The sequence below is a fragment of the Schistocerca americana genome, chromosome 4 (assembly GCF_021461395.2).
Source record: "Schistocerca americana isolate TAMUIC-IGC-003095 chromosome 4, iqSchAmer2.1, whole genome shotgun sequence".
In the NCBI taxonomy this organism is placed as follows: Eukaryota; Metazoa; Arthropoda; class Insecta; order Orthoptera; family Acrididae; genus Schistocerca; species Schistocerca americana.
The window spans coordinates 773,752,723-773,778,853 of NC_060122.1; the positions used below are offsets into that span (position 1 = coordinate 773,752,723).

A 26,131-nucleotide genomic window follows, 5' to 3' on the forward strand; every position below is an offset into this window, starting at 1 on the left:
ATAATATTTCGGCGATCAGACATGTCGCCATCGTCAGGTGCGCTGATGAACTGAGCTCCAGAGGAGCTCCTGAGGAGCTCAGTTCGTCAGCGCACCTGACTATGGCGACATGTCTGATCGCCGAAATATTGTGCCCGTTGGACACTATGGACCGGCAGTACACCTATGGACTGTTCGAGCAAGAAATACGCCGGGAGAAACTGAAGAATCGCAACCTCTCCAATGCTTTTGAGGGGGAGGGAAGCAGACCGATCAGCTGATAATTCTGTGCCAAGTGAGGATCATTGCTGCTCTTCGAGATGGCTACCACTTCTGCGTGTTTCCACGCGGAATGGCAGACGCTGGACAACAGGATGGTGTTGAGGTCTGCCAGTGTTTGGTGAACCTCGGTAAACGCACTGCTGGCCACCAAAATGCGACACCCTGAAGAAAGCTTCCAGATCAGTTGAAATATGCAGCACGCGTTTGCGGCGTCTACAGGGACACATGGTTAGCATTTCAGAGCGGTCGTGCATCACATGCGCCATTAGAGCCACTTGCAAAGCTCTGTGGAAAGGGAGAACAGACGGTCCCAGCAGCCATACTGGAATTCTTCTTTCGTACGGTTGTTTTGCATATCCAACTTCAGTATGCCTCGTAGAAGGCAACAAGCGTCTTTCGAGCACGTTTCGGAGTCCTACCGAGAGAGGCTAGTTGCCCATAGGAATTGCAGGTTATCCTTCAGGGAAATCGGTGATCGTGTCGGACGGAAACTAGCAACTGTGATGCAGATCTGTAATCGATGGGTGTAGGAGGAAGCGGTGGACCGACGGGACCGATTGCACTCACCTCGTTGCACCACTACACGTAATGATAGGCACGTTGTGCAAGGGGCAGTGATGGTTCGCTCTGTCACATCACGAACCATATCACAACAAATGCGAACTGTTGCGCAGGTAGTGTCCGCGCGTACCATTTGACTTCGTCTGCTGCAGAATGGACTGTTCGCAAGGCGTCCATTGCTGCGTTTGCCATTGACTCAACGCCACTGTATGTTTGCGCCGGAAATGGTGCGATGAGCAACGGACCTGAAGAACCGAATGGAAAGACATTGTTTTTACCGAAGATACTGTCCGCCCCACCACGATGGTCGATTTAGAGTCTGGAGATAACGTGGTGAGAGACAGTTAAGCTGTTGCCTTATGCATGACCATACTGGCCCTGCATCCGGTTTTATGGTGTGGTGCAGTATTGGATTCCACTCGCGCGCTCCACTAGTACACATTGCCGGTATACTACCCAGCCAGCATTATATCTCTGAAGTGCTGGAGCCAGTTCTCCCACTACACCTTCGGAACATGCCGACGTCCACATTGCAACAGGACAATGCACTTCCGCAGGTGGCACGCAATGTTCAAGACTCCTTCGTAGCCCAATGAATTGCATTGCCACCTTGACCCCCTATTCCCCCATCTCTCGCCTGTCGAAAACGCCCGATCGATGACTGCAGAACAACTGGCCTGGGATACACCATCCGCTGCTACATCACATCAACTTTGGCAAAATGGGGAAGCAGCATGGACTGATACACCCCAACAACTCACCCAGAGCCTTTTCGATTCAATGCCGAGGCTCATACCAGTGGTAGAAATTGCGCCAACGCTCAATACTGATTTCATCTTCCTCATTTCACATGGGGCTGCATTTTCAATCATGCGATCTTTGAACAACGTGTCATCTCCCAATTCGGTTGCGACACCTCCCGCCTTTCTTGGTGTGGTATTTTGGATGGCCAACAGTGTAGTTGTTTTAGCAGCACATTGTCAAGCTTGTCACGACCTCCACCCTCTTCGAGTTGAGTCGCTGAAGCTGTTATGGCGCCCTCCTCTGTGACTGGCGTATAATCAATGGCACCCCATACCATCATGCCGGGTGATACGCCAGTATGTCGATGACGAATACACGCTTCCAATGTGCGTTCACTGCGATGTCGCCAAACACGGATGCGACCATCATGATGCTGTAAACAGAGCCTGGATTCATCCGGAAAAATGACGTTTCGCCATTGGTGCACCCAGGTTCGTCGTTGAGTACACCATCGCAGGCGCTCCTGTCTGTGATGCAGCGTCAAGGGTAACCACAGCCATAGTCTCCGAGCTGATAGTCCATGCTGCTGCAAACGTCATCGAACTGTTCGTGCAGATGGTTGTTGTCTTGCAAACGTCCCCATATGTTGACTCAGGGATCGATACGTGGCTGCACGATCCGTTACAGCCACGCGGATAAGATGCCTGTCATCTAGACTGCTAGTGATACGAGACCGTTGGGATCCAGCATAGCGTTCCGTATTACCCTCCTGAACCCACCGATTCCATATTCTGATAACAGTCATTGAATCTCGACCAACGCGAGCAGCAATGTCGTGATATGATAAACCGCAATCGCGATAGGCTACAATCTGACCTTTATCGAAGTCGGAAACGTGATAGTACGCATTTCTCCTCCTTACACGAGGCATCACAACAACGTTTCACCGGGCAACGCCGATCAACTGCTGTTTGTGTATGAGAAATCGGTTGGAAACTTTCCTCATGTCAGCACGTTGTAGGTGTTGCCACCGGCGCCAACCTTGTGTGAATGCTGTGAAAAGCTAAACATTTGCGTATTACAGCATCTTCTTCCTGTCGGTCAAATTTCGCGTCTGTAGCATGTTATATTCGTGGTGTAGCAATTTTAATGACCAGTAGTGTACAATAACATTGTACATGCTATGTACTGAGGCCACATCAAAGCTATGCAAATTTTCATACATACATATAAATGTGTCTGTATTTGACGCATTATATCCTAAACTTACAAAAATATTTTTTTAAAACAATTTTATTGCACAAGCAATATTAATTAGATTTAAGTTTTAAAGGATATACAAAGAGACAAGCACTTATACGTGTTAGTATCAGCCTACATAAATAATACTGTAGCTCGAGTCTAACAGGTTTTCCATGCTTTTACTTGATATTACACCAGTGTGTGAATTATTTAATTATACCAAGTAAAGTGTTTCATAACATTTTATTAACAACAGCACTACATTTCTAGTCTTTTGGTGATTCCATAGACACCATTAAATCCTTCTGATATTATATTCTATGAATAGGCTTCAAGTAAGAACTCGACATTTCGAATGTTGAAGCTAGTTAAATTCACATCCCATATTGAATTGAGAATTCAAAGGATAATGACAAAGACGCTATAACGATAATAGATTTCAGGGGGCATCTAGTCCTTTAGCTAATTGCAAAATTGTCAAGTGTCAACGAGAGAAGTTACGATGCAATATCAAAATTCAGTTAAATGACAGATTTTGAAAGTAATGCTCATTGAACCAATCCCAGACAACAACAAAACAGAACTGCAACCTAAACTCCATCAGGTGAATTATTATTAATAAAATATTAAATTCTCCATAACTTCGGAAACAGCAAATAGTCGCTAAATCTAAGACGAGTTCTGGGTTCGGTACAAAATTTCTTTAAGGTTGCAACATTTTGCACATCAATTTACAGTTACAAATTTTGTAAAAATTACATTTATTTTATTTGGCTAAGATGGCTAAAACGATTTGTGGAAGGAATAGAAGACTCAAATATTGTTGCTACTCAGGATAAAAGCTTTCATGTAAAACTAATATAATATAAAACAGTGCTAACCATTAGGCAGCATACTTGTATTTTGAAGTACATATTTATACTTTGTTTTGGTGATCTCACGTCCCCTAACTGATGGGGAGAGGCATGTCTACAAATACATTTTTGAGAGATCCTTCCAGACAGTTGTGGGTGAGTTAACGTTGGGGCAGGCTGTGTAACATGCAATACATGTGTTTTTGTGAACGCCCCCCAGAGTTAGGTTGACACCACTGGACAAACATGACCGAGATCTGTTGATACTTGTCACTGTGTATGTGAACCCTGTTTAGTGGCAAATGTTACTTCTGAAAACGTGTTTTTACTTATCACTCATATTTGGATCACAGTGCCAGCAAAGGTGAACCCTGGGACCCAACTCCTGTACAGTAATGAACAGTTGGTCACAGAGTAAAATTGGTAACTCGATGGCTTGTTGACTTCCTCCAAGCCAGCTCAAGTAACGTTACTGAAAGTGCCATCATGCATCGTTTTAAGAACACATCTGTTCTTAGTTTTGACTTTCTGCTAATTCTATGGCATTGGCGACATGTCTTACTACCTTTTCAATAAAATATCTGATAATGGTTTCTTTTAACCTACTATCTTTCCCATGTCAATGCCTCAAATTTTTAATTTGATGGTGTATTGAGACTTACACCAAGACTAGACCTAGTTAATCACATCCAGTAACTCAGACTGTTTGTTTGTTTGAGATGATAAACCGCAATCGCGATAGGCTACAATCCGACCTTTATCGAAGTCGGAAACGTGATGGTACGCATTTCTCCTCCTTTTAAGTAATGTGTACACATTGCCGTAATAAGCCAGGTCGGATTAGTTGTACGACATCTATTTTTTAGTGCAAACTTGTAATGTCAACACTTTTTTGAGATGTTAACATATTTCTGAAGATATTTTAGACTTGGGAAGATCATTTTAATATTGAGAAAGTATCATAGATGTGGTAAATAATTAATTTGGGGATGTCACTACACACAGTTACTGGATTACTTCGTAAGAGGGCTATCATGTGCAAGAAGTTATTTTTTAATTTCTTTGTTCTTACTGGGCTGCCCAATTTTAATACTATGTGGTGACAGGCTGGGTAGGACGGGAACAAGAAATGGGTGTGGGGTACAAAGCACAACTGGGCTGGTTCTGTCGATTTTTCAACTTCTTTTATTTATTTATTTATTTATTTATTGAAACTACGTCCTCATTTTAATACTACGCTGAGATTGACTGGAGAGGGAGAAGGGAGGTAGAGTGAAAGGGTGGTAGAGAGGGAGAGGAGGAAATGGGGAAAGGGGCGGAGCTTGATGACGTCATGGATAAGAGGACGTGACTTGTGATATCAGTGAGAGGTCAATTAGCAATGTCACGTGATGCAAACAAAGTGGTCCATAACATATAAACCTGTACAACTACTATTGTCTATTTCCTAATAATTGGGTAGGTTTCCGCAAAGGGAAAGGTAATGAAGAAATTTTCATGCACTTGGTTAGTAACATACAGTTCTTCTTCATCTGAAATGTGTGTTTACTAGCTTTGTTTCTGGACCTAAGCAGAATTTACAATATCGTGATACTTCCAGGGCTAACCACAGTACTAAAGGAGCAATATGTAGCTTACACATCTGCAGCACACCTGTAATCTTTTTCCTGTGATCAGTTGCTACAGATCATGCATGAAGGACGTACAATAATATCAAAAAGTACAAGTGTGGGGTTGATAAAGGGATCTGTTTTGGCACACCTTCTGTTCCAATCGACCTTCACAGTATATTCCCAGAGAAGGTGAAAGTTTTGCAGTTGTGCAGACAATATATGTATTTATGTGGAAAGTGTACCCCTAGAAGACTACAAGTGACAACTGACAACTGCAATATTTGTTCTCCAGCTGTGGCTTACAAGAAACAGACTGGATGTATCGACAGCTAAATGAAATTAAGTATTGGTTTCGAAGCTCAGAGCGAATTTGCCAGTGGTAATAGCACCAGGCTCCCGATACTTCCCATTGAAGATGGTAGTTAAATACCTGGGAATCTTCATTGGCCATAAGCTAACCTGGAAGGCACACACGAAATATGTGAGATTTAATTTATTATAGGACTTGGGTGGGGCTTGAATGTTGGCACAGCACTAACACTTTACAATACGATGGTTCATCCTGCTATGGGTCTGCACCTGATAGTTACCTCAGCAGAATTAATAAATGCCAATATAAAGCGATGAGAGCTTGTTTGGTAGCAAGAAGTTCCACATCTACCAACGCACTCTTGGCTGAAACACGTGAAGCTCCAGTCCACATACGTTGGCCATATCTCCGTGCTAAATTCTTCCAAACAATCAATATGAACCCAACAATCCGAAATCGGTAGCCTCAAACATAACTTTACCATGCTTAACTGGACGCTTCTGGCTCACTAGAACTCTCCTCTCCTAGTCCAAGCGTATTTAGTTATTCAGGGAATTTCAAGGAAGATCATTAGAGACTAAACAGTTTTACCGTCTCATTCCCACTGAAACTGTGTGAAGTGAACGTAGTAACTGGCATTAACTTTGACCATGAGATACACACTAACAATAAGACTGGCGCAATTTTTTAGTCACTATCAAGAGGCTTTATATGTCTAGGCTCATGGCTCCAAAACCAGTGACTGTCGGAAGCAGTCTGATAATAGAAGTATGGACAATTCAAACTATCAGAAAGGGGAAGTATCGTCACCTTGGAACTTGCGATTCTAGAGGCACTTCGTTTCTGCCTATCAGATGACAGCATCTCTGTATTTCCTACTCTGTGACTCTTTCTCTGCTCCAACACTACTTAAAAGCTTTAGCAGCTGTCTGACTGAAAATCGTACTTTATACAGGATTACTGAAATGCTGGATCGATGCAGCATGAAGGCCATTCCGTTAATTCCGCTTGGGTAAAATCACACTGTGAGACCGTTGGCAACAAAGATGTTGACTCCTTAACCAAAGAATCTACTATGACAGGACAGACCACTTGGACTGCAGTCCTAAGCTAAGGTTACTCATAAATATTGCACAGACGCAAGATAGACGACTGGCATGGGATGGAATGGGCGGAAAAGACAGAAAGGCAAGAAGCACGCAACAGTTAATCCGTTGTTCCCCTATTCCGCGAAATCTGATCCAAAATTCAAGGCTGAGGCACTCGCCTCTCTAATAGCTAGATTCAAATTTAACTACAAAAGTTTCTGTAAACAACTTTACAGATTGCACATCGCAGAACCTCTTTTCCGCTCTTGTGAAAAATATGACGCAGATCACTTTTTCTTTGGATGCCCCACACTACATAGAACTACTACAATCCTTTTACAAGATAATTTGAAGCGGGATCGTCTGTTGCCAACCTGTGTGACAGCTTTGTTAGCAGCACAGGGTTGCAGAATTTTCGATACGACGTACAGATTCACTGTCACCGCTGCTATCCACACCTGAGACCAACACATCAGTGTCAAGGGACTGCACAAAAGTATTCTATAACTTTTTATTGTTCAATGGTTATACGCTATTGGTCTCTAACTTTGTATGTTCTGTCTGTCAATATCTGTGTTTTTATGTAAGTATGATATGGCTGTGTGGTGTAAGCTAAAGACCAATAAATTCAAATTCAAAAATGATTACAATCTATGGTGGAATTATTGTCTTTTCAGAAAACCATTAAGGTGAAAAATTATCGTAGTGATACACACCTTGAACAAGTTTCACACGTCATATATTCAGGATATGATTTTAATTATGGTAGGTACACAAACATCACTGAAAAAGTAATAAAATTTCAGACCATCTTCAGAATAATAATAATAATCTTAAAATGCAAATTTTGAAACAATGCAACACAAAATTTTACAAAACTGTTGAAGGCCTGACAATGCTATTCGGTTCTGAAACGATAACTAGTAACAAAGCTGACAAGAATAAAATGCAAGCTATATTTCTAAGGATCATTACGAGTTTTAGCTTCTTAGGTTACAAATAGCGACATAAGAAAGGAATGCACTGTGAAATCTATGCTAACCGGAATCTTAGTAAAGAAGCCACTTTTGCTGTAACATGTAGAAAGAATACAACATGGTAGACAATCTAAAATAATTTAACCACAATGAAAAGGAACTTAGGAAAACCACACAAGCAAGGGAGTGATGCACGAAACCAAAACCAGTCTGCTAGCCTAATCCTGGAGAAAAATGAGGATGAAAGATTTTCAAGTATCCGTTGTGACAGCTTGACTGGGCGAACTGTTTAATTTGTCACAGTCTTCTAAATAGCAGTTTTCACCCAAAACTAGGAATGTGACGACACTCAGTTGAGACATTATTATGACGAACGATGTTCACGTTTATTTTGGGAAGTGTGCACTAGTGATTTCTGAGGAATTGAGAGAACAGTTTCTGTTGGATGTTACGTACGTACCATGAATGGGTAGTCCTTGATATCCGCATCAGTCCCATTCACGATGCGAGGCGCTGCGTCCGCTCCTGCAAAGAAGAAATACTCCACTAAATAACAGAGGCTGCATTTAGGTACCTTTCTCCTATGTTGAATAATATGAGCAACAATTTGATTCTGTCTAATAGGTACTGCACGGTCAAGTGCCGTTTGCCAGATGCAGTCAAAAGCTGTTGTAGGGCACTGAGTGCTATTTTTAAAAAATGCAAATTCATCGTGTTGTTGTTGTGCTCTTCAGTCTGGAGACTGATTTGATGCAACTCTCCACATTACTGTATTCTGTGCAAGCCTCTTCATCCACGTATAACAGCCGCAACCAACATCCATTTCAATCTCCTTACTGAATCCCAGCCTTCGTCTTTCTCTCTACAATGTTTACAACTTGTTCTTCCATTAGCAAACTGACGATCCCTTGATGCCTATCAACCGATCGCTCCTCAGCCCTGTTTATATCATTCCGTTGGCTAGTGCTCCACATGAATCTCTCAGCAACTTCTGGTATTTTTTTCAATTTAACCATTTCCCGTCTCCTTAGTTTGCAACCTTTCTGTAATTTATTCAGTTTTAATCTGCAGTTCATAACCAATAAATAATAGTCAGAGTCTACCTCTGTCTCTAGAAATATTTTGCAGTTTAAAATTTGATTTCGAAATCTCTTATATCATGCAATCTCTTTGAAACCTTCCGGTGTCTCCAGATCTCTTCCACGTATGCAGGCTTCATTTATGGTTTTTAAACAAAGTATTAGCAACTCTCTGTATGTCCATCGTTTCAGAGATGGTTGCTGGACTCCGCTGTTCGGTACAGAAAGTCGAGTCAAACCTCTTTCAGCCGTCTAATTTCCAAACTGTTTTTTTATTTGGCTACCGGTTACGGCGGTTTACTAAGTTATCTTAGGCCCTCCTGAATGCTGACCCCTATTTTGACCGGAACCGAGGTTGGAATCTTCCTAAACGTCAGGGGGCCTGAATATGGCGTAGTAATTGCCGAAACTAGTTGCCAATAAAATAACAGTTTGGAAATTAGATGGCTGCAATTATTAGCAAGGATTAAATTATGTTCGGTGCAAAATTCTACCAGGCAGCTTCCTCTTTCAAGCGTCTCTCTCACTACACGTTCTCTAACTATCTTTTCTTATCGTTCTCTTCCTCCTATCCAACTCTAGTTCCCCATTACAATTAAATTTTCGTCTCCGTTAACTATCTGTATAATTTATTTCATCCCATCATACATTCTTTCAGTTTTTTCACCATCTGGGAAACTGGTAATCATATAAACTTGTACTCCTATGTTAAGCATTGGCTTCATTTCTATGCTGATCATGGTAGATTCCCCACATTCCAGTTTTCTTATTCATTATTAGACCTACTCCTGCATTACCCCTATTTGGTTTTGTGTTACTCCATATCCCGAGATCTACAGCCCGTCGCTGCAAAGTATCTTATGGGCCCACTTGCTTCTGTAACTCCCCCTATATTTAAATTCAACCTATCCATTTCGCTATTGAAGTTCCTTATGCCACCTGTCCTATTAAAAAATACAACATTCGACGCTCTGACCCATAGAACTCAGATTTTTTTCCCCTCCTGATAACAACACCCTCCTGAGTAGCCCCAACCCAGAGACACGAATGACGGAATATTTTTGAGGATCGGTTCATCATTAAGCCATGCAGTAGAGTTGCATGTCATCGTAAAATATAACGGTCGTAATTTCCCCTTGCTTTCAACCGTTCGCATTGCCAAAACAAGAAGGCCATGTTGGCTAATGTCACAAGGGCAGATCAGTCAGTCAGCCAGAACAGTGTCCCCACAATTATTACTGACAAGTCTACTGCTTGACTGCATCTAAAATATGGATGTCTGTATCGCAGAGGCACGCAAGAAACCCCCGCCACAGCAGGGTCCTTGTTCATGGCCGGCACGTTACCACAGATAAATAAATAAATATAGGATACCACAGGATTATTTATTTTTTAACCTATGAGGAAAGATATGATATTATTATACATTACGTTACAGGGATAAAAAATGGTGTTTATGAAAAATATGTACAACATAGAGTACGAATATCTTAAATACTCGATAGAAAAATTTATAATATTAAATTTAATTTCTCAGTCCAGTCAACAGCATTCAGAAGCAGTGTCAGTAAGTACTTTGTTCGTGAGGATAAGGTAAATTCCTCATACAAATAAGTAAATACTTGATTACTTTAGTTAGATGCTAAAATATGAAGACGAATGTAGGCAATCTAGCAAAGAAATGCATACAAACCAACTTCATTACTGTATCACATATCCACTTAACCGGTAAACCGGGTTCGGTTTTTAACTTTATTGTCGACACCGTTGTATTCCAACTGGAGATTCTTATCGGACTGGAGGTTCTTATCGCTGTCCAGACTAGAGTCTATGCGAAAGGTGATGAGAAGGTGCCTAGTGTAACTGGTCAGAACACAGAAGGTATGGCCATCTTTAGGGAGCGTTCAAATGGCTCTGAGCACTGTGGGACTTAACATCTGAGGTCATCAGTCCCGTAGAACTTAGAACTATTTAAACCTTGTAAGGTGTCAGGCAAATTCAACACCTTCCATGAAAACCCTGACACGATAAGCAAATCCAGTACTATGTCACATAGCTCCGAATAAATCGTGACATTAAATTAACCAAAGTAATACGAGTAACGAGTGAACAAATGGAATACCACAGACTAACACAAGAATGCCTAAATGCAAGTCATACCTTCCCACCGTGAGACAGACGCAGTTCCGAGGGGAGAAACGAGAACAGAAGCCGAGAGCAGAACCGTGTTAAGCGAGAAGGCCCTACGATAAGGGACGGACACCCACGTCGCCAGCTAACCGCTACGACTACACCACCTGCAAGTTTTTGCGTGAGACTTTTTCGCGTCTATGACACGTTAGGACCACCTCCCAGCCCATGTTAAAAGCTAGAGCCCTCCAGAAGAATAGTATAGATCTTACGATAACGCAAAGAGGGCCACCCCAGCCGCAAGTTTTAGCGTGAGACATTTTCGCGACTCTGTTACGTCAGGACTACCCCCCAGCCCATGTTAAAAGATAGAGCCCTCCAGAAGAACAGTATAGATCTTACGATAACGCTAAAAGGACCACACCAGCTGCAAGTTTTAGCGTGAGACTTTTTCGCGTCTGTTACGTTGCAAACTTTAAAAACATTGCCCCACCACGAAAAGTATAACGTTTCTCATTGGATAGACAGAATTTTTGTAGGCGGAGCTTAAGGTTAACATTGAGACCCTGATTGGTCAGATGAAAACACAGCCAGACAGTTTTTTTGTAAACCAACTTTTGTAAATTGTAGTAAGAAGAAGTTAGAATTGAGTTGCTTCCGAGAGGGCGAGCTGGACGGAGCTGTGCTGCCCGTCGCCCCCTGACGAACACCGACAAGGTAATGAACGCACGCGATACCGCATTTTTGAGCGCATAAGGCTTCACTCAGAACTGCAGAAGTCTCATCTGTTACATCCCCTTTTCACGTAATACTAGTGTCGATCGTCAATTAAAACTCATGGTGTTCACGTTTGCCACTTGAAGTAAAAAGTGAAACTCGATGATTTTTCTGTTATATAGTTATTGAGAAGCCACATCAGCCACTGTAATTTACGACAAGTTAGATAAGTAATTAAAGATAATTGAGGGTCACTGTAGACCATTTTGATAGTTTTCTATCTTGTGAAACTTAATTTAAACCTAGATTATAGATGTGATATGGCATAGGTCATCCTTCGATCCATTGCAGAGCTTGGAAACCCATTCAGGGAATATTCGTTCACATTTTTGTTAAACGCAGTTGGTTTTTACTATCCTGTATTAAAACATTTCCTTTTATCAATAGCGCAATTTATAAACGATGTTTTGTGAGTAGAATAAAATTTCCAATGGTAAACAACTGTTTTTTCGACGTTATTTTACCAGCTAACTAAAAATAGGAAAGCCTTGAACCCCTTCCACTAAATTTAGTTAGTATTAAGATTCTTTTACAGGGAGTGCAGTGGAGCTGACACTGAAATCATAAATCATTTGGTTATATCATCTCTAGTCTCACTGAACTCTTCTGAATTCTATATGTCATGTGTGGTCTGGCGTCTCCTTACCAGCAACAGGTCTCAGGATCAAACCAGTCAATTCCCTAAAAAAAACACTCTCAGAGCGTTGTTGCGCGAAATTGGTAGAGAGACACGATATAGAACAAACAGACACCACGCAGAATGTTTATAAAATGGCGACCCTGCCAGGATGGTAAAATACCATGATTGAAGGTCGACCACATGCCTAACTAGGTCAGAAAAATATCCTGTTGAAAAATTTTCGTAGTAAAAAATTTTTCCTTAAGTTATACATAGTCGAAAACAGTAGCTGCAGCGATAGATAGTAAGAAAGTATTCAATAATAAGAGATTCTAGCAGAGAAAATAGCATAATTAAGTTATGAATTTTAAAAATTGTTAGTATTAAGTTTTGTCTCCAATGCAAGCGCACAGGTGGCGGATACATCGTTGACAAGTTGGTTCTGACCCAACAAGTAATTGAATGGATTGTCAGTCTTGGTAGTGTCAAGTCGTTTGAACAAAAAGTTTATAAAACGCGTGAGATCGTATGAGCGCATGTTGACTCAAAGTAGGGCGCGTGAATTGCTTTTAAAACAGAAAATAAGGGATTCTGAAAGATTAGCAATGGCAGATCGAGACCTTGACCGAATTGAGGTAGAGACCCAGCATGAAAATGGACAGAGAATAGAGGACAGTACAACAGACGATGCAGTGTCGCGAGAAATAGGATATATAACGCACCATAACGAGGATAATGCACGTCAAGGCACAGAAAACCTAGGTCAGCATACGACAGAGGAGCAGGAAAGTAGAGAAACAGTCGATGAGTATTCTAACTTGCGTCTTGAATACGTAGAACCCATAGTACAAGTAATCAGAGCTCCCTCACCACAGAGTACAATGAATTCGAGCAGAAACGTGTCACAGCACAGTTCAATGCAATCGGTTGCGAACCAACACTTGGGCGAAAACACAGAGCGTAGGACGTCGGAAGAAAACGCAATAGAACCCACCAATCTGGCAGAATTATTACAATTAATGACGGAAACCATAAGAAAAAATAAAGAAATTGCGAAACAAATTAAAATTCAGAATGCAGAAATGACGAAACAAAATGCAGAAACGACGAAACAAATTGCAGAAACCACGAGACAAATGCGTGAGATTAAAGAACAAAACAAAAAATTTCAGTTACACCTAAGTCATATTGAAGACGAGGCAAAAGAATCTCGAGAAGTGATAGGAAACATAATAACAGGTCACAATCAATTGAGAACAGACATTGACAAGGTACAAGCGGACGTACAAACATTGCGTAGTGACACTCAGGACGAGATCAAAACATTTCGTAACAACACCCAGGGAGAAGTCAAGAAACTAGAGAAACGGATAAACGTAATTACTAGACAAGCAGCCGATACAGCGCGTAAAGTTGTTGAAAACTGTGTGTTACACAAACGTATCACAAAAGCAGCGCTGAAAAGATATGATAACCGCATACTCAAAATAGAAGCGCAAACGAAGCGACAATTTCAGAAATTGCGAACAGAGTTGTTGCAAACCATTGAAGAGCGTAGTGAACAGGATCGAACAAGCACAGAGTCTGCAACCACATCCGTATCTGTAACAGCACCGGAAAAACAAGCAATTAACGAAGGTATTACACATTTGCGATTCCAATCACAGGCGGAAAGTAACATACGTGACAATGGAAAGCCAGCTGGCGAAGAGTACAGTGCAATGCATTCAGCTACACGTTCACAACCGATGGAAGAAAATTATTGCGTACCACTCCAACGATACTACGCAAGGGTAGGCGAAAGTTACAGTGGACAATATCCAATGGATCTACCACAACCGGAAAGAACGACGGGAGAAATGATCAGAAACGAAAGTGGCGAAGAATCGCGAATTTCATATGGAACTATGACGAAGTACGACAACGATCATTTCCTCACAGTCAGGAAATTTCAACACTTTCGAGAAGGAAACTCATTACATCCACGAACTTTTATTGATCAATTCCGAGTAGGATTACCAGAACACTGGACGCTAGCACACAAATTAGATTTTATATGTGCACACATGTCAGGAACAGTCGCAGAAACCATGCAGAATGTTGCAGCGACATGCCGATCGTACGAAGATTTCAGAGAGAGGTTTCTCTGACGATACTGGTCCAGCGAAGCACAGAACAGAGTGAAGTACGAATTATTACAGAACCCATATTTTGAAAATTCAGGAGAGAAGAGTCCCATGAAATTTTTCGAATTAATGGCAAAGAAAAATCAATGCTTAAATGTACCATATAGTGACGGAGAGTTGATTAAATTATGCGCGATGAAGCTACCACTGAAATACCAGCAATCATTAGTAGGTCGCGGAGGCAATGACGTCGAAGCATTTAAAGGTATTCTAAGGGAACTAGAGTTCATATTTTCGGAAGATGACGCAAGAAAAAGACGAAGCGCACGTGAAAACGAAAGCAAAAAGCAGTGGAATCCTCAAGACACAGTACGAAGAAACAATACTTACGAACTATGTGATAACTTCGCACCAAGAAACGACAATAGATTTCAACAAAGAACCGGTTATGGATTTAGAAGAGAATATGGCAATAACTATAATTCACCCAGGAACGGCAACAACTATTACAGAGGGAATAACGACAACCGGAACGGGTACTGGAGAACCAATAGACCGACAAATTGTCAACAAAGAAACCACTATCAACAAGCTGAACAAGAAAAGAGAATACAGATAGAAGAGGTGGAGGTAAGACCACCAAACCCCGACAAACGTTCGAATTGACAGCTAAGCGCCCATGCCAAAGAGAATGACGCACCGACCCAGAACAATTGCAGCACCTTGAACAGAGAAGTAGAAATCTTATCACGAGAAGAGAAGAAGGAAGAAACAAATCCGCAGGGACCAGATGAAAACGAAGACAAGAAAATAACAATATCTTGGCGAAGAGTTGTCGGGCTTCCAGCCGGGTGGCGGTGTCTCCAAACTGCGACGTTTCGACGAGTGACATACTCATCATCTCCTGTCACTCGTCGAAACGTCGCAGTTTGTAGACACCGCCACCCGGCTGGAAGCCCGAGAACTCTTTGTCAGCTGTATACGCCGGGAAAGCATACATTCACATTTAACAATATCTTGTTGGGACGAAATTAATTGGGAGAATACTGACGAGGAAGATGAATTACCAGAGGCATGCACAACGAATGTAGGAGGAAACGACGAAGTAATGAGTATTGCAGAGCTATTTGAGATGGAAACCAGGGAAAGCGAATTCAATGAGGATAATGCGCAGTCGACAGAAGTTGAAAATAAGTTACGAGTGGGCACACAACCCAACGTATATAATGAAGGAAGTTATGAAGCGATAATTAGAGCATTTAGATGCGATTATGTGGAAGTAGCGACGAAGAAGGAGAAGGTAGACGAGGATGAGGAAAAAGTAGAGGATGCTGAAGAAAGCGTAAATGAAGGAAGAAATAGAGAAGAGGAAATAAAAGAGAGAGAAGTAGCAGTCGAAGCTTATCCTACAGAAAGTTCGAATTCACAAGGGAAATTCCTAAAAAGACTCATGTATGATTCAGTGGAGGATTCGTTGATGCAAGAAGAAGAAGAACAGAACCAACCCTTTCAAATTCAACCAATTTTGAAGGCCATGGTAAAGCATATCCCAGTCAATATTGTAATTGATAGCGAAAGTGAACTGACTGCGATCTCAGAAAATTTATTCATGCAGTGTAACGCCAATGAGGAATTGCCAGTTCTGAAAACACGTAAGATTAAAGTAAGAGGTCCTATTAGAAACAATGCTGCGGAAGTTACGAGACAAACAAGGTTAACTCTTTCGTGTCAAGGTCAAAAGATCGAAGCCAACTTCGTGATTATACCTACACTAACTGTAGATTGATTATAGGTGCAGATTTTTTAAATGAGAGACGAGCGATAATAGATATGGGGAAAGGTAGCGTAACATTCCGGAATGTCACACTTCTCTTTGAGCAAAAGCTAAAATTAGAAGAAATACCAGTCATAAACAAACAATTAAGAACGATGCGAGATAAAGAGGATGAAGAATTAGAATGGTATGCACAAAAGGGGGGATAGCCTCAAATCATGTTAGAAGTCCATAAAGAAATCGACGAAAAATCGCAAGAAGTTCAAGGTATTTCAGAACACAGTAAAAGAGAATTAGAGGGTATTTTACGAGATAAAGCAGAGGTATTTTTACCTAAGACTGGCAGTATTAAACACTTTCAATACAAGTCTGAAGTAAAACAGCACAAACCATTTAGAGTGCCACCCTATACAATCTCATTAAGCTACAGGAATAAAGTATTCCAGGAGATATCTAAAATGTTATATGACGATACTATTGAACCAGCTACCTCCACATGTAACAGCCCGCTCCATATTGTACAAAAACGAGATGGGAGCATCAGGTTAGTGCTTGATTCCAGACAGATCAACACAATCATAATCACTGAGACAGATCGCCCAGAAAAATTAGAGGAATTGATACAAAACTTCCACGGTGCTAAGATATTTTCATCAATTGATTTACGGAGTAGTTTCTGGCAAATAGAATTGGCCCCAGAATGTAGAAAATTTACAGCATTTATCGTATTCGGTAGATGTTACCAGGTTAAACGATTGCCATTTGGTTTAAACATATCATCAGCAGCGTTTATTAGGGGATTTAATACTGTACTCAGTCCTGAAATTTTACAAAAAATTACTTGTTATGTTGATGATGTGATTATAGCAGAACCCTCTTGCGAACATCACAACGACACATTAAATCAGTTTTTACAGATCATGAAAGAGCATGGGGTCACAGTAAATATAACAAAATCCAAATTTGTAAAGCGAGAGGTCAAATTTCTAGGACACATAATTTCAGAGAAAGGGGTAATGCCCGACCCAGAGAAACTAACGGCAATCAAAGAATTCTGTACTCCATATAATAAGAAAACTCTCAGAGGATTTCTAGGTCTCACCGGATTCTATAAAAAATTTATTTGGATCGACTCTCTCGCAACACCACGCCTATGTGCATTGACTGGAAAAAACACGCCATGGGTACGGGATCAACAAGCCAATGAAGAATTTTTAAAAGTGAAAAACGCACTAACAACAGCACCGATTTTAGCACATCCTGATCTAACACAAAATTTTTGTATGGCCACTGATAGCGCGAAAACAGGTTTAGGAGTTGTTTTATTCCAAGAACACGAACAGGCAGGGCTAAGATCATATAGAACAATTGCATTTGCCAGTCGGGTACTCACAAAAAGCGAGAAATACTATTCAGTCACGGAGCTGGAAGCATTGGCCATTGTATGGGGCTTCCAACGTTTTCGATACTTCCTATTCGGAAGAAAAACAAAAGTATACACTGACCACAAAGCATTAGAATTTCTGTTATCCGCCAAACTAACTCATGGGAGGTTAGCCAGATGGATGTTAATACTACAAGAATTTGACTTCACTATTACACACATACCAGGACCAGCGAATGTATTAGCAGATGCTTTATCACGATGTCCACAGGGTGCATCCAATAACATAGGTTTGGGAGCAGCAGAAGACCAGTTTACAATGTACTATATGAAACAAGTACCTTTCGAAAACTACATTACGACAGCATTGAAAAACATAGGCAAAGAACAGGACAAGGATCCCGAAATACTAGGAATCAAACACAAGTGGAGAAGTAAGGATTTTCCAGACATTCGACAGCACTATCTCGTAAAAAACAATGTTTTATTTTTTTAGACGAAATGTTGCAACGAATGAATGGTTAATTTATATCCCAGATGAACTAATTAATAAGTACATATGGTATACACATTTAAGTAATGGCCACTTTGGACCAAAGAAATGCTTTTTAAAAATAAAACAAACAAGCCATTTTCCTAATATGGAAAGACGAATTAGAACAGTATTAGTCAAATGCAAAAATGTATGAGGGCTAAACTCGTCACTTTCCAAACCAAACCACCTATGTTTCCAATAATCCCTAAAAGATTAAACCAAATAGCTGCAACAGATTTCATGGGGCCCCTCCCACGCACAAAAAATGGATATATTTTCATATTTGTCGTTTTGGAACTTACTTCTAAATATGTTACCTTGACACCATTAAAACGGGCAACAGGTCTTACTATAAGTAAAGCATTTACACAAGATTTTCTCAGACAAGTAGGTCGAGTGGAACGAATAATTTCGGATAATGGCCCACAATACAAATCAGTGCAATGGCAGAACACGTTAAAACAACACAAAATAAAACCCATCTACATATCTAAGTACAAACCTGGCGTAAATCCAGCAGAACGATCAATGAAGGACATAGGAACTTTATGCCGATTGTATGCAGGCAAAAGACACAACACTTGGGATATATACCTCAAAGATTTTCAAGAATTAATAAATGAAATGCCACATAGCACTACAGTACTACCTCCAGTTACTGTACTTAAAAATATTGAACCCCCAAACATAACGAGAGAAAATGTTATATTTCCTATTGTACCACGCAGACAGCACAAACAAGTCATAGCAACAGCACTCTCCAACATCAGAAAGGCAGCCATTAAAAGAAAAGAAAGAGGAGATAGAACAGCAAGTAAAAGAACATTATCAGTAGGCCAGAAAGTATTTGTAAAAACACACCATCTCTCCAACAAACAGAAACACAAAATACGTAAGTTTTACGCTGCATACAAAGGACCTGTCATAATTAGCCGAATTGCTCATGATAATGGTGTGGAACTAATGAACCCAAAAACAGGCAAAACCTTAGGACTTCACCATGTGAGCCATATCAAAAAGTTTGAAGATTAATTTTATTACTGGTAAATAATCAGCACAATATTTCAAGATTATGTTGCAGATAAGATCGCCAGAAGAAAGAAGAATGAAGAGAGAGGAAGGTGGGAAAAAGAAAGTAGTTAAAACAAAAACAAAAATAACACCAATAGTACCATAGATTAAGGTGAAGGGATAAAGTGTAGATAGTCAACAGCATGAGATACTAAAATGCTATACACCACAACACTACACAAAAAATAAAAATAAAACGAATTTGAGGATTTTTGTAGAAGTTAAAATTCAAAATATCTTAGAATTGTAACATGGAAAGGGCGCCGAAATTTGTAAAGCTTTTTAAAAAGGCGCAAAATAATGTAGGTACTAGACATATATTAGATGAATATAAGTAAAACTTTTTGTAAGAACCATTGTAAAAAACTTCAGCAAAGACCAGATGCAACAACCCACAAGTTGCAATGCGAGAAGTATCAAGAAAGAAAAGGACGTAATTAGCAAGACACGATTCCTACAAGGCAGAAGTGTTGAGAGAAGGGAAAGGACAGCAAGACCAACAGAAGGCTCTTGTAACTGAAGTGGGCAATAAATTTTCCTGCTAGGTGGAACCCTGCTGGGACGGAACACCCTGCAGAAACGTGACGGGACGCCGAACGCCGGGTCTCCAAGCGCCCTGAATGAACAGAGTGAGCAAAAAACGGCCCGACGAGAAGACCGTTTGGGCAAGCCACCACTGGCAAAAAATGTGTAAAAGTCACACTACCGCTATTAAACAGCACGCTGATGCACAAAACTGAAGGAAATGTCCACAAAGTAAAAATGACACGCCCAAACAATTTATCAAACTGTTACTAGGAGGAGAAATTCAAAGCGACTAGTTATCAATAAATATTTCCATATCCTGCCCAGAGAAGAACCAAGAATCAAGTAAGAAGCAGAGAAAAAGCAGGAAGAACAGAAGTTGAAGATTCGCAAGATTGAGACCAAGAAAGAAGATAGGTGAAGAATAGACGACATACCTTCCCAAATCCCTATCCTATTGTAAACTAGTCGTTTGCGAAGTATTACAACGAAAAACGACCGCTTTCAGCGACACATAACGATGACTTTTACACATACAAAGCCAGTAAACCATGAGATTCTGCACACACAGCTCCATTCCAATATGGGACCTCCACAACAGCAACACACACTTGCAAAGCCAACAAGGAATGACGAACGAAGCTGCACATCAAATACTTGCCCACATCCATCTCGCTCAAGTCCATCACCTTCGTGCAGAATCATTCGCCAACCTCATGCTTAAACATTCATAGGATTGTGTGAACGTGTGAAATCAAATTATGTGATGTGGGAATTGTGCAAAAGAAACGTGTGAAAAACTAAATAAGTTAAGCACACCAGACAGCTAATAAACTACAAAATAACAGTCATTGACTATGGACTTAAATAAAAAATAGACTATCGATAAAAATAAGTCATTAGTTCTGAAATGGACAGTATATGAAGAACAAAAGTAAGGTATAATAAACACTAAAACTATATGCCACTTATTTTCTCCTCATAAAAATAAAAGAATAACTATATTTTACTTATTTTCTCCTTATAAAAACAAAGAATAAAAAATTATCTTGTTGGATGTTTTCCCATTTTTTTAACATTTGTACCGTTTGTTAGGATAATATCTCAACATTTGTGTATGTATATTTCTTTGTCAAAGCAATTCTTGGAAATAATTCTTATTTGTTAGTGTAACAATGTTGAAATGAGTGTCTAGAAACAAAAACATTTTTACTTGTACATGATATTTAGAAAATGTGTTAGGAATAGATTTTACTTAATTACTACATTTATTATATATATATATATATATATATATATATATATATATATATATATTTGTAAGAAAATCGATGTGAAACACTGCTCACTTTCGATAACAAACTTCTTAAAAAACAAACTTTACAATTAAATAAAGAAAGAAAATAATTAAAAACTAATAATAGCGTAAAAATATTCTTCTCTTGTCATTTTTGAGAATAATTTGGAAGAATATAAAGATATAAATTAGTAATACAAACTAGCATAGAACCAGAATAACGTGGCTGAACACTAGGCAACAAAATTTAGATAAAGAATTAATTTTTGACTGGCTTCGACAACGATTCAATCATTGCCTAACTTCAGTGCAAAAATTAAGTTCGAAGAGTGGTGATATGTAAGGTGTCAGGCAATTTATAAACGGTGTTTTGTGAGTAGAATAAAATTTCCAATGGTAAACTTAACTGTTTTTTCGACGTTATTTTACCAGCTAACTAAAAATAGGAAAGCCTTGAACCCCTTCCACTAAATTTAGTTAGTATTAAGATTCTTTTACAGGGAGTGCAGTGGAGCTGACGCTGAAATCATTAAGCATTTGGTTATATCATCGCTAGTCTCACTGAACTCTTCTGAATTCTACATGTCATGTGTGGTCTGGCGTCTCCTTACCAGCAACAGGTCCCAGGTTCAAACTAGTCAATTCCCTAAAAAACACGCTCAGAGCGTCGTTGCGCGAAAGTGGTAGGGAGACACGATATAGAACAAACAGACACCACGCAGAATGTTTAGAACCTAACTAACCTAAGTACATCACACACATTCATGTCCTAGGCAGGATTCCAACCTGCGACCGTAGCGGTCGCGCGTTTCCAGACTGAAGCGCCTAGAACCGCTCGGCCACAGCGGCCGGCAGGGAGCGTTCAATTAGAGGATTTTTTTCCATATTTCATAACGACATTTATTTCTTGTATGGGGTACAGATGGTGGCTCTCAGGATGGCTTGCGAGGCCAGCTGCCAATGATGGCTGGGCAGAGATTTAATCACTTTAGAAACGCAGCTTTCCCATTTCAGACATAGGTCTACTGAGGAATTAGAAAGAAAATACGTCATAGGTAGAAACGTCCTTGCGGATTACAACTAAGGTTCGGATCGGGACTCGAATGTGGGAACTTTGCCTTTCGCGGGCAAGTGCTGTGCCGACTGAGGCACCCAAGCATAACTTACGACCCAACCTCACAGCTTTACTAGTACCGGTACTTCATCTCCTACCTTCCAAACTTCACAGAAGTTCACCTGCGAAACTTTCGGGACTAGCTCTCCTGGACAGCTCAGTCAGTAAAGAAGTTGCTTGCGAAAGGCAAAGGTTCCGGGTTCGAGTCCCAGTCCGGCATACATTTTCAGTCAGCCAGGAAGTTCCAAATCAGCCTAAATCTACATCTACATCTACATCTACATCTACATGGTTACTCTGCAATTCACACTTAAGTGACTGGCAGAGGGTTCATCGAACCATTTTCATACTACTTCTCCACCATTCCACTCTCGAATGGCGCTTGACAAAAAGGAACACCTAAATCTTTCCGTTCGAGCTCTGATTTCTCTTGTCTTTTATTGCGATGATCATTTCTCCCTGCGTAGGTGGGTGTCAACAAAATACACTCCTGGAAATGGAAAAAAGAACACATTGACACCGGTGTGTCAGACCCACCATACTTGCTCCGGACACTGCGAGAGGGCTGTACAAGCAATGATCACACGCACGGCACAGCGGACACACCAGGAACCGCGGTGTTGGCCGTCGAATGGCGCTAGCTGCGCAGCATTTGTGCACCGCCGCCGTCAGTGTCAGCCAGTTTGCCGTGGCATACGGAGCTCCATCGCAGTCTTTAACACTGGTAGCATGCCGCGACAGCGTGGACGTGAACCGTATGTGCAGTTGACGGACTTTGAGCGAGGGCGTATAGTGGGCATGCGAGAGGCCGGGTGGACGTACCGCCGAATTGCTCAACACGTGGGGCGTGAGGTCTCCACAGTACATCGATGTTGTCGCCAGTGGTCGGCGGAAGGTGCACGTGCCCGTCGACCTGGGACCGGACCGCAGCGACGCACGGATGCACGCCAAGACCGTAGGATCCTACGCAGTGCCGTAGGGGACCGCACCGCCACTTCCCAGCAAATTAGGGACACTCTTGCTCCTGGGGTATCGGCGAGGACCATTCGCAACCGTCTCCATGAAGCTGGGCTACGATCCCGCACACCGTTAGGCCGTCTTCCGCTCACGCCCCAACATCGTGCAGCCCGCCTCCAGTGGTGTCGCGACAGGCGTGAATGGAGGGACGAATGGAGACGTGTCGTCTTCAGCGATGAGAGTCGCTTCTGCCTTGGTGCCAATGATGGTCGTATGCGTGTTTGGCGCCGTGCAGGTGAGCGCCACAATCAGGACTGCAGACGACCGAGGCACACAGGGCCAACACCCGGCATCATGGTGTGGGGAGCGATCTCCTACACTGGCCGTACACCACTGGTGATCGTCGAGGGGACACTGAATAGTGCACGGTACATCCAAACCGTCATCGAACCCATCGTTCTACCATTCCTAGACCGGCAAGGGAACTTGCTGTTCCAACAGGACAATGCACGTCCGCATGTATCCCGTGCCACCCAACGTGCTCTAGAAGGTGTAAGTCAACTACCCTGGCCAGCAAGATCTCCGGATCTGTCCCCCATTGAGCATGTTTGGGACTGGATGAAGCGTCGTCTCACGCGGTCTGCACGTTCAGCACGAACGCTGGTCCAACTGAGGCGCCAGGTGGAAATGGCATGGCAAGCCGTTCCACAGGACTACATCCAGCATCTCTACGATCGTCTCCATGGGAGAATAGCAGCCTGCATTGCTGCGAAAGGTGGATATACACTGTACTAGTGCCGACATTGTGCATGCTCTGTTGCCTGTGTCTATGTGCCTGTGGTTCTGTCAGTGTGATCATGTGATGTATCTGACCCCAGGAATGTGTCAATAAAGTTTCCCCTTCCTGGGACAATGAATTCACGGTGTTCTTATTTCAATTTCCAGGAGTGTATTTTCGCATTCGGAAGAGAAAGTTGGTGATTGAAACTTCGTAAATAGATCTCGCCGCAAAGAAAACCACCTTTGTTTCAGTGAGTGCCACTCCAAGTCGCGTATCATGTCAGTGACTTTGCACTTTTTCGATGTCCTCCGCCAATACTACCTAGTAAGAATCCCATACCGCGCAGCAATATTCCAGCAGGACGGACAAGTGTAATGTAGGTTGTCTCTTTAGTGGGTTTGTTGCATCTTCTTAATGTTCTGCCAACAAAGTGCAGTCTTTGTTTCGCCTTCCCCGCAATATTATATATGTGGTCTTTCCAATTTAAGTTGCTCGTAATTGTAATTCCTAGGTATTTAGTCGAATTGACGGCCCTTAGATTTGTGCGATTTATTGTATACCCAAAATTTATCGGATTTCTTTTAGTACCCATGTGAATGACCTCGCACTATTCTTTGTTTAGTGCCAATTGCCACTTTTCGCACCATACAGAAATTGTCTCTAGATCATTTTGTAATTGAAATTGATCGCCTGATGATTTTACTAGACGTTAATTACAGCGTCGTCTGCAGCAATCTAAGGGGGCTGCTCAGATTATCACCCAGATCATTATATAAATCAGGAACAGCAGAGGGCCTATGACACTACATTGTGAAATGGCAGATATCACTTCTGTTCTACTCGATGATTTACGATCTATCACTACGAACTGTGACCTCTGAGAGGAAATCACGAACCAGTCACACAACTGAGGCAATACTCCGTATGCACGCAATTTGATCAATAGTCGCTTGTGAGGAACGGTATCAAAAGCCTTCTGGAAATCTAGGAATATGGAATCTACCTGAGATCCCTAGTCGACAGCACTCATTATGTTGTGGCGTAGCAAGACAGCCACGCCACGGAAGTAGCCGAAAGGCACGCGCTAAGCTCACGCAGAATAGAGATAGGTCTGCAACAGGATACGTAATGAATGCTATAAAGAAAAGTACGTAGCTCCTGGAATACTTAACTTTAATCCATCCTTGGTACATCGCTATTGACGATACAAGTGAGACTCTATAGTTTCAGACAATATACTGCTAATGGCGCCTTGCTAGGTCGTAGCCATTGACTTAGCTGAAGGCTATTCTAACTATCTGCTCTGCAAATGAGTGAGGCTTCGTCAGTGTGCATCGCTAGCTACGTTGTCCGTACAACTGGGGCGAGTGCTAGTACGTCTCTCTAGACCTGCCGTGTGGTGGCGCTCGGTCTGCTATCACTGCAAGTGGCGACACGCGGGTCCGACATGTACTAATGGACCGCGGCCGATTTAAAGCTACCACCTGGCAAGTGTGGTGTCTGGCGGTGACACCACACATTACTTCATGGGAATAAAGAGCTAGCCTGCAAAATTCATTGTGGACGTCCTAGGTACATGGGTTCCGAAACAAAAGGGAACTTGGAGCTTGGACGGACGCTCTTCGGCGACGTCCAGCACTCAACTCGTGGCTTCCCCCTCACGTCCACTACTGGTTGTACACATCGAGTGCGTCGGGAAAAGATGTGCCGTCAGAAGTTCAGTGGAACAAAAAAAAAAAATTTCTGAGGCGTTGATTTTACTCCTGTAACTGAACAGTACAAGAAAACATAGTTAAACAAAAGCCGACATAATAATTAGACTTTCTGGACGAGCTGAATAGCGAAGACGGACCGCTGCTTGAATTCTCTTGGCATTTTAAACAGTAGAGCTTCCTATTGACGGGGTGGTTGAGCCGTTTCTCAATTTAGAGTAAAGCAAAGGCTTACCATGTCGAGGGAACCGTTTGTATGTTAATCTGTGCCTCAAGTTTATGATTGATTAAGTCTTTAAATTCAGCAACCGTTCCTTAAAAATTATCCACAAAAACCTGTTCCAGAAAGCGCAGTATCAAGTCCGCCGCTTATCAGTAATCCGAATAAACGGCATAGCATGTGAATTATGTCGAAATTACTCTTAAGGGGGATAGGACGTCAAACGGGCCGACTTGGAGCAGGAGAGGCACCACAAGATATTTTAATTTCCACTGTCTATACTTTTACAAATAAATTCATAAAACTTTGTCAGCATGACCAGGAAGGATTCAGAATTCACACTCATAACAGTGGAAGTTCGAAAATATAACGAAGTAATT

General features: G+C 41.5%; 1 protein-coding gene across 1 annotated transcript in view; it reads right to left on the minus strand.

Moving 5' to 3' along the window:
• Positions 1–26,131, minus strand: part of LOC124613792 (trypsin-1-like) — a 137,075-nt gene that overhangs the window by 70,512 nt on the left and 40,432 nt on the right. The window contains exon 3 of the mRNA XM_047142514.1: positions 8,111–8,175. Coding sequence (XP_046998470.1) covers positions 8,111–8,175 — 65 coding nt within the window. The remainder of the gene's footprint in view (positions 1–8,110; positions 8,176–26,131) is intronic.